We start from the raw sequence: 17,656 nt of genomic DNA, 5'->3' as shown, positions 1-17,656 counted from the left end.
AAACTGTCACGGGAGCTGCACACTACTTAGAAGCATCCATGACAAGTGTCGCCTCCATTCAAGGGAGGAATTTCTCAACCTTCATTGTGGATAACAGACAACAAATGGGACCACACTGGATTTGGACCTCTCTGTTCACCTCAGGGACTGCCTGTATTCACAACCTTTGCTCCCTAACCCTCAAACCCTCTTCATCAGATTCCAGTGCAGACCTGGACAGTTCTCTGCTGTGTAAGACACCAGAGTGGGCACAAGTGCTAACATTACCTCTGGACACAGTTCATCACTCCTGATGTAGGAACACTTCCCTGTGACAACCCTGCAGTGTTTCTTGCTGCTAAAAGGGAGACTAGTGGTTAAGTGCTAGTCTGCAACACAGTAGTTGGTATAGGCCAATAGGAATAGGCATGCTACAAAGACTGCTGCATTCTTCCCTCAGTAAATTACTTGGGCTCAATACAGTGTTTGGAATATCTAAAGACACAGTTCTGCTAGCAGCTTCTGTTGCTATATTTTAGTCTTCAGAAATCTCTGGAGTTGGTCTCCGTTTTCCTCAGTTTCTGATCTGATTTACACTTGTTCTGAGGAAATAACTGCTTTTGGCTATACACGTATTCTAAGAAAATAAGTGAATATTTTTATATGAATGAATATTTTTACAGTCTACCTGCGATCTAACACATCTTCTACAAAACCACAACAGCACTTGGTTCCTGTCAGAAATCCATGAGACTTTGCTTTTACAGTTTTTACTGGATGCGAAAACCCTGTACTGCTTTGGGCCAATTATTCCACAGAACATGCACAAATAGCCCACTGCGGCACCATCTGGTACACCTGAAGCCTGAGAAGTTCAAGTGTGCGCATGTTTGCAGGGGCTATAAGCAGCTTTCAAAGGTTGGCATGGGAAAGAAATATAGCAGTACTTCATGTGCAGGAAAAGATATTGAAAGGTTTACTCCATCTAAATGACTATGTGGCTAGCTAAGAGCCAATAAAACTTTAAGACTTAGTCAGACTTCTTTTTCTACTTTCTTCCTCAGAGGATTAAAGCAAAAAAAAAAAAAAAAGGGAAAAAACTTAATAGTAGGAATGATTTCACAAACATAAGGTCTTTTAAACTGTGTCAAAGTAAATGGCAGGAATGGTTTCTTCTGCATTCAGCAGGAAAAACAGGTTTAAGAGAAGTGCTGTCGACTTTGGTCAACATTTACCTAAAAAGTGGGAGGAGGAGTGTGACTCCCTAACTACCTGTATCTTAGCAATCCTGATTTGTTATGTGCCTCAAAGGGCTAGGTAAACCAAGAATCAAAACTGCAAATAGTTGAGACGTTATGAAATACTTGATTGTTATCCAAAGCTAAACGGAGTTACTTGGGTACAACTCTGGAAGAACTCTCACACTAACAAAGTGATTCCCTTCCAGTATTAAATGCACTGACACAGAAAACTTGTATTTATTTTTCTCTCAAGAATATATTGTAGGATGAGGAATTACTATCTGAAAAACTACTGAAGTCTTGTAATAACCACAGTAAATAATGCACACTTCCGGTACACATGTTGTTAACGTTTCGTTTTTGGACAGAGATCTAATAAGCACAAGTTCTACCATACTTACACTCCACATAACAGAGGGACATGTTTACACAATGCTTACAATAGAATGCAAGATTGTTATAAGTCTTTCTTCCCCCAATCCCTAAAAATTTGCAGCAGGGGCTGAAACTCAGGACTGATTTTTTCCTAATAAAGCTCACGCTCCCTCTACAATCAATGGAGACAGAGTGCCTCGCTCAGAAGGTGGAAAAGCAGGCACATCACACTCCTCCTTTGAAACCACAGTCTAAACTACCCTCTCCTCAGACTGCAGAAGCTGCTTCAGGAGATGGGCCTCCATAGGCCAGAGGTAACCTCTGTGCGTATCCCACACTTCCCTCCTTGCTTCATCATGAGCTGGCCAAGAAATGGAGTAGCATGCTTTATGCAAGGACGTCAGATCAGGATAGGATCTGACAAACCTTTGCCAGACTTCATCAACTGGCCAAATTCTGCCATATATACATATTCAAACTGTAAGTCTGTGATCTGCCGAACAAGCCTGGAGTGTGATGGGCCCCAGGTCCTGTGGTCACCTTCAACACAGCACAAGAGACAGAAGAACCTACACATATGTACAGCTGCTGGCTACAACGGCCAGAGGTAGGGAGACCTATAATGTTGCGCTCCACCCTTCCATCTTTGCTTTTCCCTCCCCTTTCTTAATTTGTCCTTTCTCCATGAACCTGCCCTTCACCAAAAACCTCAATGAAAATATCTTTCTGATAGCCCAAAACATAAACAGGTTTATTTGGTCTCAGCTCCAAGTATTTGGAAATCCCAGATCTTTCCTCCTTCCACATGCTTTCTTCTGCTCTTCTGTAGGAAGTGAAAAAACTACTAAATCATCGTCTCCCCTAATGTCCAGCTGTCTGAGATTTCAAATACCTTCTTAATGGTAGGACAGTACCTTGTGCCCAAGCTGAGCTGCCTCTCCCCGAGCTGCAGTAGCTATGGGATCAATGAGGTGGCCAATTTCCTGGACGACCGATGTCAGCTGCTCCTGTAGAGCCTAATATAAAGAGAAGTTGTCAGTTACTACCACAGCTGTTCTTTTATCAAGTTGTACCATACCGTAACAATCACCCTCAGACCAACCAACATACTCGGAATGCTGTTCAAATGACCCACTACAGTAGGATGCAGAAATCCACGCTGTTGGCTTTCTTTATGTACTTGCTCAATTCTTCTCCTTTACCCTGTTTCAACAACAAGAACCCTGAGGTAGGCCTGCTCCTCTTTCGATTTATATGGCAAGTCTGGGGAGAGCGGAGGGAAAGATGGCTCCCTCCTACTCCAGCTGATTGTAGCAAACTCGGGAGTAGGTGTCCTTTCTCATTGCAATGTGACAACGCCCCTGCCCCTCACCAAACTATTCTTGCCCTGCCAAAGATTTAGTATCACTGCACCGATCAGAGAAACCAGCAGGAGCTCCAATTTAAATATGAAGAAACATTCTTCAAAGCAGACAATACAGCACAAGAGCAAAAAGCCCTACTGTAGACTTTGAAGCTAGCAGGAGAATTTCACCTATAAGGAAAGACAAAGGAAAAATATGACATCTCTGAGGGACAGAGATGTGGACTGACCTCCTGAATACCATCTGCGGGACAGGAGCATAAGAAAAGCATATTCCTGGGCTTGTCGAGACATAAATACTGGCTTTTAATTCAGAGCCACTTAATGTCTTGCCAGCCACTGGAATTTAGCTCACTCTCATGAAAGGCAAGAGAAAATAAATACTATGTTTGCACTTTGTTGCACTCCTATACTGCTTTAGAAATAACTGCCATTTTCACTAACGTTTATTTCAGTTCAACATGGTGTCCAAGATGACTTCATTATTTAAATAGAAAATAATATCTATGACATATTTCCTGTAATAACTTATTTTGTATAGCTTCATTTAGTCTGAGATGTTTCTAGTATGCAGTGTCACAGCCCAAAGAAACCACTGGAATACATAAATCGACATGTAATTTCAGGAAGCAATAGTACAAAAAGACACTAAATACCAAGCTGAGAATCTGATCATGAGTTGCTGACTTTTTGTAGGCAGTCTGGCATGATGGCCCTTCCTCAATTAGGTAAAGGCTGAAATAGGACAGGATTGGTCTACATTACCACGGGGCAGGGGCAGAAGGGAGCTTTTTTAATGAGAACATATCAACATCAACTGCGGATTTCACTGACAAAATGACAAAATAGGCATTAAGAAAAATGACAGAGACTTTTAAATCACCGGACTTCTAGTAATAGATTAGTTTCAGAAACATCCTGACTTCTACGTACGTGGCAAGGCACCAGAGAAACGCTAACTATCAGTCAGTCATGTCAGCACAGGAAGATGGAGTAATATGTGGGTGATGGTTAAAAATAACTACTTTCACCCCTACTTTTGCCTGGTGATTCTGGTATCTTTCTACAAGTGATACACTTTGGCCAGCATGTGATTTTGCCTGGAAAGATTCCACTAAGGATACTTCTCCCCTCACAGGTAGATTGTGCCAAGTGCTCAGCTCCAAATCTTCAAATGGAAAGAAAAGCAGCAGGGTAAGTGAGGCTGCTTAGCATTACTCTGTTTGTTCCTGTGCTATCTCTCCCTTACCTCAACTGAGATGTCATCCCTGGTGGCCAGACTCTGACTGACGGCTGCAAGGGAGGCCTGCTCAATGTCTCTGATGCATCTGTTGATCCCATCAATGGAGAAATCACATTCTCGCTGGCCTGGGGCCTTGTCCCTGAAAGACAGAGATAGTAAGCTGAGCATGGTGGGAAGGAGGCAGGCTCTTTCATGAATGCACACAAGCATACTTCATTACCTGACAATACATTAAGCACGTGGGAGGACAGCAACAAGGACAAAAGTTAGCTTTACTCTACCTATGGGATTTTGACGTATGTACAGGGTACTCTGCACACTTTCATACACACACATATCGTTCCTCTCTTAATCATTAGACAGAAAAAAATTTGTTGCCTCAGAAGAAAAGTGCAAATTCCATCTCCTCGGGATGGCCAGACTGGCCCAATAATGAAGGTCAACATGAAAATGCAAGAGACACCAGGAAAAAATATTCATGTTTCTGTACAGTGCAATTGACTGTCTCAGAAAACAATTCCTTAGGTATTAGGTGTTACATTCAGTCCAAGGTATCTTTTAACGAAGGTTAGTTTCTGAGTACTTTGTCCTGACATACAGTTTGCTATTTCAGTACATTCATTATCAAAGATCAACAAAACTGTAAACACTCTTTAGTTGACTGTTTTCATACCATTTTAATTTAATCAATATTAAGAGGTTAAGTATAGAACTACACTTTAAAATTTTCAGTAAGAAAAGGATAGACAGGTTTAGTCCAAAAAATAAAGAATATTCACTTCTTGCTACAGCATTCTTGCAACTATGCCGAGAACACTATAGTAAAGAATAGATAGCAAAGGTAATTTACACACTGTCTGACCCACCTCAAAAAAAAAATGCTGTTTTCCAAGTACTATATGTTGCTACATGATCTGGATGGAGGTAATATTAGCTACTGTTTTTTTTATTCTACAACATTCTCTATTACATTTACCTTAAACTGAATCGGAGGTGGAACCAGGGAAAGAGAACAGAATACAAACAAAGAACAACTCTATGCTGCAGAGTGCTGCGGTCATCAATTACGCTTAAACACCCAGCATAACTGGGGAGATATTGTGCATCATAGAATAAATAATTTCCATTAGTGAAAAATACCACAGTACTAATGGCCATACAGTATTATTCTTTATGAATGGCTGCTCAATTATTACGGCTTAAATGTGGACACAAAAAAGTTACTACAAAAGACATACCTGATAGAGGTTATAAGACTCTTGATAGAATCTGAGACAGTATGGGAATGCCCAGCTAGTACGGACCACGTAGGAGGGTCTTTTGGATTGATAGCCAGAGAACGAGCAGTTTTGATCAATAAAGACGAGCTCTCCAACATTGTCTTAGCAGAAACCAGAATTGGTTCCTGTGCTCGCGATCCCTGTGGTCAGAAAGGTACAAGAACACAAAGAACATTTAAATAATTATTTGAGTTTGTCCACACTTTCTGCTCCTAAAAATCTGTTTAATTAACAGCATTAAAATGGCATTATCATTTCTCGTATCATACTATTATATTCACGGATAGTCAACATGAAAATAGTACTAAAGTCATTGCAGTCCAACTGTTTTCTCTGTAACATACTTAAGAAACACTTTTCAAGTTTAGAAAGGCACCATCCAGCTGAGAAACAGGAGAAAACAATGACACTTGTCTTACCGTAGACTACGGAGATATCATTGAAAATAAACTTTATTTGTCACAAAACTTGCAAGATCCAACCAAGTGTGCTCTTTTCCCAGGAATTCGTTGGACTACAACACTCTAATTGGGTCATCATCTCTGTGTCTATTTTATTGCCAGTACTTTGGTAAACCCAGGTACCACAGGCCTGGAGGACAGGCTTAGATTTCAGTTACAGCCCCACAACTTTAAGATTGCAACAGTTACTGCATCATCTGATCTTGCCAGCTGGAACAGAGGCTGCCAAAAGCAGGAAGGAGCGGTTGGAGAGTCAGTAATGATAGGTGACCTCTACTTCGAAGCTTTTATGAAGCTTGAAGAATTTCTTTTAGGGTTTTTTCCCCCCCTAAAAAACCCCCTTGATTAGTTACTTTAAATACTATTCTGTTGTAGTTACAGGGATTGAGGACGGAGAACTCAGGAAAAAATACAGAAGCCCCACAGAAAGTTATTCTTCCCAGAAAACCTGCTTCTTGTCATCATGACTGCATCATTTTTGGAAGGGAAAAACCCCAGCAACATCCCTTCAATCCTTTTCAGAACTAATTACGTTCCATTTGTTAAAGCTGCTCTTGAGGGAAAAAGGAGTATTTATTACTTAATCACATGGAAGAATCCAGCTAACAAGACATGCGAGTCACCTGTACTATATCACTTTACTAACAGGAGACTGGCAGCACTTACTGCAGCCTAACTAGTTTTATCCTACCGGTGCAAAGTTCAAGGTCAGAGGTTAAGCGACAGCCAGCAGAATGCCCTATGAACACGCAGGAACACAGAGAGACATTTCAGGGTCAGGTCTTTACACTCACTTCCTCTCTCCTGATACACGACTAATTCAACATTTTCAACTTTTTGAGGGTGGAAGTACAACATCCTGCCTTACCTCAGTGCTGATCTGTGCTGGTATGCTGACAAATTCTGGATTTGAAGCAAATGCCGTCAGATTTTCTACAGCCTCTATCAAAGGTGCAGTAGCAATTCTGCACTTGTTGCGGTTCTCTTCAGAGAAATCACCATCCAGGGCCTGGAAATTAAATCACAATTGAGTTCTGTCTGAATGATTTCTTTGCAAAATTGAAGAAAGATGGTTTAATTCTTCATAGTTTTAAACTGTTGTGTGCTTATGACATGTGAAAGTTCCTCCACAAATGAGGCTGATGCAAAGAATGTGATCCTTTAAGCATGTGTTCCTTTACTTAGCTGGTTGTTGACCCTAAACTTAAAACTATTGCTTTGGTTCATAAGACCGAATAAAGGTTTTCTATCATTGCACTCTGATGACTCTCATAAATTGTGTCTCAGCAGCTCATGCTCCAAAGGGTGGAAGTGGCTAACAAGGCGGTTCTTTCCTATAGACTGATTTAAAATTTTTTTTTTTTTTTTTTAAGCAAGCCAATAATTTATTACTCTCATTTTCACACGAGTCAACTGATCTCTTTCATAGTCTCATAGGAAAGATTTCAATATGAAGGACCTTCTGTGTAACGTAATAGAACCTTCCAGTCCTAAGAGCATAATTATTTTAAAAGACTTTCAGTAGCAGACCAGCTAATGGCTTCCAGAAGGGTTTAGAATCATGAGTCCTTTACGGCTTAACAAGTATTATTTCTGCTTGCATGAGGAAAAGCTACCTCCTGCCAAATGGCAGGCAGGTATCTGGAAAATAAAAGATTGCTATTAACAGGAGACTATTAAACAGCAGCAACATAAACTGCTTCTGTTTGGTCCCCAGTATTATTTCTTTCTTTATTTTTCCCTAATAAATATGGTAAAGCTGTCAGAAATACCTCCACAAACCTCTGGATATTGAGCAATGTAACACCTTTGAAAACCTCCACGTTCAGTTGTTTGCAAATTATTCTCATGGTGCAAGCTCATTAAGTACATCAACACAGAGTTGTCTCATGCTGGATGGGCCAGCTACCTCTCCTAACACTAATATTGCCCAATTCTTTCCATCTTGACTATGGCACAGTTATACCACTGAACGTGTTTTCCAATTCAGGTCTTCAAAAATGTAATTAATGATTTCTTAAACTATACATATCACAGAAGGTAAAAAGATATTTCTAACTGTTCTGATTCTGTCTCAACAGAAAAAAAAAAAGAAATAAAAACACAAAGGAAGAAGGAAACACAATTAAGCAGCATTTGTACCTTGATAGTTTTAACCAGGTTAGCAGTGCTGTTTGCAACTTCCTTGGCAGACTGCACAAAGTGTCTCTTGGCAACAGGATTTGCTGTCTTTGATGAAGCAATGCGACAAGCATTGCACAAAGCAGAAGTATGTTTGGCCACAATTGTGGCAGCTGATAATACCTGTACAAATAGATGGCACAAAACAAGCAGATTGTCAAAGGAGCATGACAGTCGCTATCCTCTAGCTCTGCAAAGTTGCAGTTCAAAGCCATGCAACAGTTTCAAACCAAAACTCCTTTGCTTGGTCACAAATAAAGCGAAGTCACATGTCCTAACAATGATGGTCTCACTGCAATCCTCTGGAATCACCTGTGATGGGCTGCTTGCTGGATCTACCAAATTCTGGCAAGCCATCTGGATTGCTTGATTGGCTCTGGCAAATTGAATTGGGTCAACAAGACCCTGCTGACCAGCCTGACTGTTTGGATCTGAGATGCCAACCAGGTAAGCAGCCTAGAAATGGAGAAAGGAAGAAAACAATCCTAAGAAACAATGCTAAATCCGTCTTGGTTCTTTGATAAGCTTGCCACATATCATAGCACACAGTGGTCAGAGATTATCCAGAAATCATAGTGTGAAGTACGATTACCATTTTTTTTAGTAATTAATCTCCAGAATCCTCTGAAACCAAGAAAACTTACCCTTACGCTTGTGAAAGTTATTTAGTCAAAACAAAACTCTCCACTGTTTAAGCAGCTGGTATCCCTGAAAATGTTATTTTTCACTTGCATAGCCAATGGAAAGAGCTTTAATGGTCACAAGCATCAGCAAATTATTTACTGGATTAGCCACAGTTGGAAGTGGTGAGGGATCTCATCAAGTCTGAGTAGAAAACCAATTCACAGCAAATGCACTACTGCTGAGTTTAGGACCCATCAAGTCTGCAGTTGTTGGTCTCACTGCAGCTCAAGATGTCTATGGCCAAACTTACTTTCTTTCTCCATTGAATAAAAGTCTCATGCCTCCCAACAAGGAGGAATTGTCTGAACTGTCAAAACTGTATTTAAAGATTTCTTGATGAATTTCCATTACAGATACAATTATCTGTCACCTTGATATGCCAGTAAGGCAACGCAGGGATAGATGTGGAGCAGATTAAGTCTGTACTGAGACATTCCGTATTTGGGGAAATCAGGAAGCCGTTTCCAGATGCAGAGCATGATCCCCCACAGCCAAATCCTTCACTGAAGAGGCTGTATGAGCTCTCAAAAGTTCAAGTCACCCAGTTATGAGATCAAGTGAAACCACAGTGACCAGTTCCAGACTCTAATTTGTTGTAGTAGCTTAAGAATTTCAGTTATTCTCAAAGTATCTGAACAGCTGAAACAGGTTGCTTATTATTTAAAATGTCTGAAATTAGTAGTGCTCCTTACGAATTTTTACAAACTAAATCAAACTTGATTCATTCATTTTAACTGTGGCTGGTTTTTGTGTGCTTCTCTATGATATCATAGTTCAGAGCTTGAGCTGCAAACGTGAATTCCATCTGCTACAGCTTTGACATTCACTTTATCCTCAGGGAAGTTTCCTTTTTGATGCCATTTCCCTTCCTTATAAAATACGCATGTTATTGCACTCTGCTGCTTCTGCAATGTACAGCAGTGTATGTACAATTTCTGTGTATCTACACAGAGCATGCCGTGTAGTACAAGGTCATCATTTGTTTGGCCACAAGGAAGTGAATCTCAGATTTACACATGCACAACATGAGCTTTCTAAAAAAATAAAAACATACTTGCTTTACAGACTTCAGTAGCTTACCTGAGCTGCTGCCTCTGTGAGGCCACAAAGAGCCTTGGATGCAACTCCAACACATTCTCCAAAGACTAAAAGATCCCCAGTTTTTGCATTCTGGGAAATGCCCGCCATTGATTCTCCAAGAACCTCAGAAATTAAAAAACAAAGTTACCTTCCCAATATGCTTCCCTACCACTCAAAGGCAAGTGATTCCTGGCCTTAAGCCAGTTCTGGCCCACAAACCTCTTTGACTTGGCTTCCAGAAATTTTAGCTAGCTACCGACTTCACTGAATTGGGCACATTCCTCTGTGTGGCGTAAGGGATAAGGCACGCAGATCAACACTGGATTGACAGTGCTGAACATAAACACTATTATAGTGCAAATGACTACGAGGATACAGAATTAACCCTCATTATTTTTGCTATCATCCACTAGTCATCACAGCTAGCCTGGTGCTAGGATTTCATGGACTGCAGAACATGACAGCCAATCCCACAGCTGCTGTTGACACATCCGGGATCTTCTTTGCCCCCAAACTCACGGAAACTCAGTGGAAATGAAACTGCATCTAGTCTGCTGGAACCATCTGAATGTTAGAATACACATTAATTCCCACAGTGTCTCCCACTGAATTCAGTTTATTTTCTTTTAAAATTCAAAACAAGATCTGACTGCAGTAGAGCATTAGATGCAAGGTGACACGCACATCCATTAAGCACTTACTTTTTCTTTTAGAGAAGGAAATTTCTGAGACAATTCCAACACATCAAATAATAAGGACATAATAAGCTTCAAAGAAAGATGTATAGCACGGTATGTTCAAAAATAACTTAAGCAATTTCATACAGATTTTCTGATGTGCCAGAATATTTGGACTGCTCGGACATTTCTCTAAAGCTGTTTTGCACAGAACAATACAACGATATTTCACTCCCATTTATGCTTTGGGCCATTCTAACATAGCTGCAGTCAAAATATATCATGGAAGTATGACATGCTGTCTAATAGACAGGAAAGCAAGGGAGAGAGAGGGAAACTGTAACAGCATTGCATACCAGTCACTTAATTAAAAATTTCTTACCGAGGCAATATGCCTTCTATGTGACCAAAAACTGAAATCACCTGTAAGAGACCTATCTCAGGCTGAGTTTTATCAAGGAATGCAGCATACATTTTAGCTATAAACACTGTGCTGTGTTTCTAACACATTTGATATGCATGTTGAAACTTCTGATAATCGAAACGCACTTTACAATTGGCAGAAATGGGAAAAGGAAATTACCTTTGAGTTTTCCATTACGCCCTCAATACAATCAAAATATGAGAGATCGCTCACAGGTTCATTGGGGTTATCCAGCATTCCCTTAACTGTCTGAAACAATGAAAGATACTCTGATTATTGACAGAGCTTGAAATACTGAGCTGAGAAGAACACAGACCATCACAACTATCCTGTTGTATACCAGTATAATCTGACAACTTTGTCTCCAGCAAGCAAACAAAACTACATACTCACTGAGAGCTCACATACAGATGAGCGTGCTACACATTAAATGCTACCCTACATTAACTGAACTGTGGTAACTACACATTTGTGAACTTCAAATCTGTTGGAAGTATAGGCTAGTGCGGTTTACCTTGTTTGTGATGAGTGATTTATGGTCGGTTAGCGATGCTCGGCTGACATGAGGTAATGTGGTTTTCTGTCAGTCGTCAACAGTCTAATACACGTTTTCAGTACTATTTTAAATTTCATAAATGGAATTACAAGAGTGATAGGAAAACAAGCTGCCATTTGTTGAGTACTGTCTAGAGACACAAAGGGCTACCAAACTAAGTGCAAGTCAACCACCTGCCTGCCTCTTACTACTGTCAACAGATTCCACCAACATAGCTCCCTCTGCCAGAAAACTACATATAGTAGTTGGGTTTAATTTCTTTTTCTGAGGTGATTCTGATTCCTGGAAATAACAACGTGAAAGTCAGTCACATATTCATTGAGAAGAATCAATGCATTTAGATAACAAAACTTGTAAAAAGCTGCAAAATGCAGCAGACATTCTCTTATATGTAAAAAATCTGCAATACGCCTTTTTCCAAGTTTGGAGGAACACTATTTTCTGCCGAATATCAGGTAGGAAAGACTTTTAATCTTTCCGATGAAAGTGAAATCAGTAAGTATAGAAAGATACTAACATCTGTATCTGACGTTTGCCTTCCACCTGAAGGAAATCTAGGCATGATTTTATACCCTTGGACTTTTCCCATAACTGAACTCCTAACATTAAGATACAACTACAATATTTTTAACAGCTCAGCTATTGCTTTTTAGAAGCCACAGTCTAACTTAAAGCCCTACAGCAATTAAACTGTGATAACAAGGTGATGTGAGGAAGAAGTCATATCTAGAAAACCATTTCCAGTTGCCTCTCAACTCCTTCTCAGTTCTCACAGACATTGCAGCAACTCTGATTGTTGTGCTCCACCTTTAAAGAACAACTTGTAAAGCAAACAATGTTCCTGCAGTACTTGCACTACTATGGAGACAGAAGCATTCGGAACGTAAGGAAACAGAACAGTGAAACACAAGCCAGCACAGCTTCCCACTGACATAGATTTGCTATTACTATAACACCTTTGTTAATCCTTTGTCCTGGTTTGGGCAGGGACAGAGTTAATTTCCTTCCTAGTAGTTGGTACAGTGCTGTGTTTTGGATTTAGGATGAGAACAAAGTTGATAACACACCGATGTGTTAGTTGTTGCTAAGCAGTGCTTACACCAGTCAAGGACTTTTCAGTTTCCCATGCTCTACCGACTGAGAAGGCTGGAGGTGCACAAGAAGCTGGGAGGGGGCACAGCCAGGACAGCTGACCCCAACTGCCCCAAGGGACATTCCATACCATGGGACGTCATGCTCAGTACATAAACTGGGGAAAGCTGGCCGGGGGGGGCCGCTGCTCAGGGACTGGCTGGGCATCGGTCGGTGGGTGGTGAGCAATTGTACTGTGCATCACTTGCTTTGTGTATTATTATTATTATTACATTATTATTATTATTTTATTTCAATTATTAAACTGTTTTTATCTCAACCCACGAGTTTTTCCTCACTTGTGCTCTTCCATTTCTCTCCCCCATCCCACCCCGGGGGGGGAAGTGAGCGAGCGGCTGTGTGGTGCTCAGTTGCCGACTGAGGTTAAACAAAACATCCTTTCAGCTGAAATTCTGGGCAAGTTTAGCTATCTCATTGGAGGTCATACAGTAAGGTCCTCTCTAAAGACAGTTTTCCAGAGTCTCCAGGGAAGATTACAGAGCATACTGGCAGTCTATCAAATCCAAGCTGAGACACTCTTTCTACAGAAACAGTACTTTTTAGTACTTCTAAGAAGCCTTAGGGAGAAGAGAAATAGTAGGCGATGAATTGGGGAAATGCAGGGAAGAGGTAAGAGCTTAATCATTGAAAAGAGAAATTGAAAGTTAAGATTACTAAGAATGCTTTCCCCAAAATTTGATAGGTTCCTCAGGTCACTTTGATACCAGTCTCCAGTCTGGTTTCAGGACTGTGTGATTTTGCCTCAGTCTCCCTTTCCTCAGAAATTAATCTAATTTCATACACCCAGGCTTTTCTTGCTAACTGTTCCTCTCAGGCAAGTGTTTCCTGAAGTTCAGGATGCTACAGATCTTCCTTTTGCCCTTCCCAGGCTCTGCTCGCAATCCATGCAAGCCATGCTATTGGCACAGAACCAATATTCTGCAATGGCTTCTTAAGGCTGTTCTGCTCTACATTTCTCCCCTATGCTCTCAGTTTTCTGTGGCTCATTAGCTGGGAATTCTGACCTTTCACATCCCTGCTGTTTTGCAGATCTCTCCCCATTAGTCTTTCAAGAAGTCCTGAGAAATGGCACTTCATTCCCCCTGCTTGCTCCACCCCTACATTCTGCAGTGATTTCAGGCAGCCATTACATTACGGCCCAAATATCCAGTTTTCTCTTTCTATTATTTGGACTTGCTGCCACTCCCTTTAACCAAGGAGAGAACACTTCTAAGCTCAAGAAGCTAAGAATTCAGAAGTACAAAGCAGCTCCTAGGCACACTCCTACCAATATTTTGGGATGATGACTGTGGACTTGCATATTACAAAAGCTCACAATATCCTGGAATGCACTGCAATGACCTTTGCGTCCTTTTGATACCAAGGGATAGAAATAAAAAGCTTGAAGGTGGTGTGTTTTATGTTCTCTACACAGGCCAGTCATCCCTCAATGTTCTGACCTTGACAGCAAACAAACATTTAGTTTAATTAAAAAACATGCCATTTCCTACTATTGTAAGCAGCTGCCCCTGTAATCAGTGAACAGCCTTAGAATTAGGCCTTTCAACTGACCTGCTACCCACTATTTAGCCAGCCAAACACTTCACTCATGAACCAGAACATACCTTGCAAAAACCTGTATTGACACACGTCATACCAGCTTGGCTGTGACAGCAGATACAAAGCATCAAAAATCTACACTAAGAAATGGCAGGGAGCAACAGGGTAAAAGATGGGAAACATCACCCTGAAGTGGGATGTCAGTAACAACATTCTATAAGCAGAAAAATCAAGATAGTGCAGTGCACTGCTGGTACTGGGAATGTCCATCTCATCATGATTCTTCCTTAATTCACAGTAAGTATGAATAACAAGGACTAAACTGTACCTTTTGAGGGGCAGGGAAGAGGAGATGTGGACAGGGCAGCAAATTTCATTCTGGCCAAAACTACAAGATGTTCACAGAGGTTCTATGCTTACCTTATACGCAATTAGAACCCCTGCCACAGATATCAAGTGAGAAGACAGTGACAGCAGCTAATTGGACAAAGAAAACAAAGGAAATGGGGCCCATTTTTATTCATAAGAACTTTTGAAATGTAGTAATACCTCTAGTTCTCTGAGTGCATTATCACATTCCTTCTGCCCGGGAGCTTGCTGTGTGCACAGTGTGATGAGCTGGTTTATACTCTCAGTCACAGCTCTAGGGAGAGTAGAAGGGAAAAAAAGGTATATTTTGAAGTTAAACTATTCCTCTTATTAAAACTTTTGTTTCATTAACTGTACACTGCATAAAAATTTAAAACTTTGATGTTCTACTACATTTTTTCTGTTCAGTGTTTGCGGATTAACTGGATGTTAAACAGTTCACCTAGAGACCTCTTCTTTAACAAGCTTCACAGGAGCAAAAACATTCTCACTAAAGCATTTGATAGTGATCCACACCTGAAAATCTATCCCTTCAGTGTGAACAACTAAGAAGTTAGTCCAGAAGAAACAGAAGCTTCATCTCACAGCAATAAGTGTATTGTGTGTCTGTGGCAAGGTTTTGGCTGCAGGGGTGGCCTCTGTAAGAAGAGGCCAGGAGCTGCCCCATGCTGGGCACAGCTGGTTCTAGACAGCTCCAACAGACTCATCACAGGACACAGCTGAGCCCAGCAGCCAAGCTGGTGGTACCTCTGGGAAAACATCGTTAAGAAAGGGCAAAACATCATCTGGCACCACGCCAAGGTCAACCCACTACACTAGCAGAGTGACATAATTTAGTTGCTAAAAGGTATTTTAGCATTTCTCCAGGTCTGATATTAACCGAATCATTTATCAACTAGCACCTCAGAAGCCTTAAAAAACACAGAAATAAGTGGCTGGTATGTCAAAAAATGTTTGAATGTAAAGTTATATTCTATACCCTTCGCTAGCAAAGTCTTGTGTCTTGTCTGACATACTGTATTACACAGACGCACATATAATCCTGCTATATATTTCTACAGTCTGTTATCAAGTTGAGATTTTTTCCTCTTTAACTAATCATTGATATTCTCTGAGTCAACATGCATCGGCTCCCTTCGGTTTAAATCTACAGAGAACAAGATATTTTTGCATTATGTTTCTGTGGGATTTCACAGTTCCGGTGCTCTTGAACACAGGCTGAATCTGACATACAATATAGTCACTATTTGCGTTTGCAATGAATGCTCTGATATTAAGCAAAATTTTTTATAACTACATTCATTTTAGACTAATGGCTAACCACCCAGGAAAGTAGCTTCTAGAAGAAGAGGCTTTGCAGGAGGAAGTAGAAGTCTGCTGTTCATTGTTATTAATCAAAGACCATTTTCTATAGCTAGGCATGTTGTCACCAATTTGCAAAAACTTAGCTTGTATTGTGACATTTTAGTGGAATGCAAGTTCTTTGTGTTGTTTCCCATAGCAGATTAGAAAATGAGTGAAATCCAAGCGCATGGAGAATATGCTTTCCTCTGGCCTTGAAAACTCTGCACGGCATTTGGATTATTTTCTGTTTAAGAAAACTGGCACTTGACAACATGATAGGTAACATCAATAACATGATTACCTAGATGGATGGTATCATACTGTTACAAAAGGAAGCAGGGTGTGCTTATTACATATACACGAGGTTTTATGTTTAATTCCAGGGCAAAAAGAATGGAAACTAATAGATATATTTGTTTAACTGAAAATCCTACCCTTTTCAGTAGCTTTGGTGTCCTTGTGGAGCCATCTTTCCCGACTTCCTCTGCCTTTTAGGACTGTTACATACATATGTCTTGTGTCCTGTCTGGCATACGGTATTATACACATGTAGTCCTGCTATATATTTATATAGTCTGTTATCAAGTTTGTTTTTTTTTTTTCTTTAACTAATAATTGATATTCTCTGAGTCAATGTGTGTGTATATACACAAATATTTTTACAATTATTATCCATCTCTGAAAAACAACATGCATGGCTTCACCAACATAACATCAATACAAATGATGGATTCTCAACCTCCTGAACATCAGTGATTTCTATGCATCAGAAAAATGTCATTGCATACAGACATGAATAGATGGCAAAAACGGAAGGTTCTGTTCAATCCCAGAGAAATTTCATGCAAAAATATCTTGTCTGCTGTTGATTTTAACCTAAGAGAGACAATGCACGTTGACTCAGAGAATATCAGCGATTAAAGAAAACCCCCCAAACTTGGTAATAGACTAGAATTGTCAGCTTTGTAGAGGATGCAGCATGGTCTCATGAATATCATTACTACACACCAGGTACCTGTATCTAGGAATACACCCAAATCTACAAGCATTACTTTTAAAACTATTTGGAAGCAGTAGAACCAGGAAGGTGGCCCCTCAAACACCAACTCCAGAGTGGAAGAGCACTGCTAGGACTCTAAAAGCCACATCTGTTTTCATCAAATACAGCATATAAATACTTGGATCCTGCAGGGAACTCAGCCACTGTTGCAGTCCTATGAGACTGTCAGAGGAAGTCAAGAAAAACGCCTCCACAAGGAGGCCAAAGCTACTGAAAGTTTGAATGTCTATTATAGCTGGAACAAAGGGGGAAGAAAGGAAAGAAAAACACAAGAAGATTAATCACAGTACTGTAGAAGATGAGAGAAAAAATGAGAAGATAAGCCATCTTATAAACAGGAAGCAAAGGAAGCTGTGCCTCTTTCTTCATTTTCATGAGAAAAAAGAAAGTAAAAATACTTGACCCTGACCATATCATAGCAGGGAATGAGAACAGAGCCCTGGCAAGCTTGTCACAAGCAGCCATGGAGGATTTGAGAAGGGAAATAGGTGTCTCCTTAGCGTCTTAAGGACAAACTGAGAATTGATACGGTATTTACTTTTCAGGGTTATCTGATGTCTATGTAAAGTCTTATGCATGCAGACACACACACACACGCTAACAGCATGGCAAAATAGAACATCTAAAGGCTCTGCATGGCTTGTCTCC

At 40.4% G+C, this 17,656-nt stretch overlaps 1 protein-coding gene across 6 annotated transcripts in view; it reads right to left on the bottom strand.

Annotated features, from left to right (window-relative positions):
* The window catches only part of TLN2 (talin 2), a 209,946-nt gene that overhangs the window by 53,396 nt on the left and 138,894 nt on the right, over positions 1-17,656 (bottom strand). For all 6 annotated transcript variants that reach the window (XR_012996198.1, XM_076348381.1, XM_076348382.1 and 3 more), the window contains 9 exons: positions 14,785-14,878; positions 11,148-11,237; positions 9,888-10,010; positions 8,436-8,579; positions 8,085-8,246; positions 6,811-6,951; positions 5,440-5,621; positions 4,208-4,340; positions 2,510-2,611 (listed from right to left, as the gene is read on the bottom strand). Coding sequence is in view for 5 of the 6 variants with exons in the window: in XM_076348381.1 (XP_076204496.1) it covers positions 2,510-2,611; positions 4,208-4,340; positions 5,440-5,621; positions 6,811-6,951; positions 8,085-8,246; positions 8,436-8,579; positions 9,888-10,010; positions 11,148-11,237; positions 14,785-14,878 (1,171 nt within the window). In the remaining variant the exon portion in view is untranslated. The remainder of the gene's footprint in view (positions 1-2,509; positions 2,612-4,207; positions 4,341-5,439; positions 5,622-6,810; positions 6,952-8,084; positions 8,247-8,435; positions 8,580-9,887; positions 10,011-11,147; positions 11,238-14,784; positions 14,879-17,656) is intronic.

Source organism: Aptenodytes patagonicus, chromosome 10 (genome assembly GCF_965638725.1).
Source record: "Aptenodytes patagonicus chromosome 10, bAptPat1.pri.cur, whole genome shotgun sequence".
NCBI classification, from domain to species: domain Eukaryota; kingdom Metazoa; phylum Chordata; class Aves; order Sphenisciformes; family Spheniscidae; genus Aptenodytes; species Aptenodytes patagonicus.
Note: the sequence above shows the minus strand (reverse complement) of the source record. Positions and strands in the feature narration are given on the sequence as shown.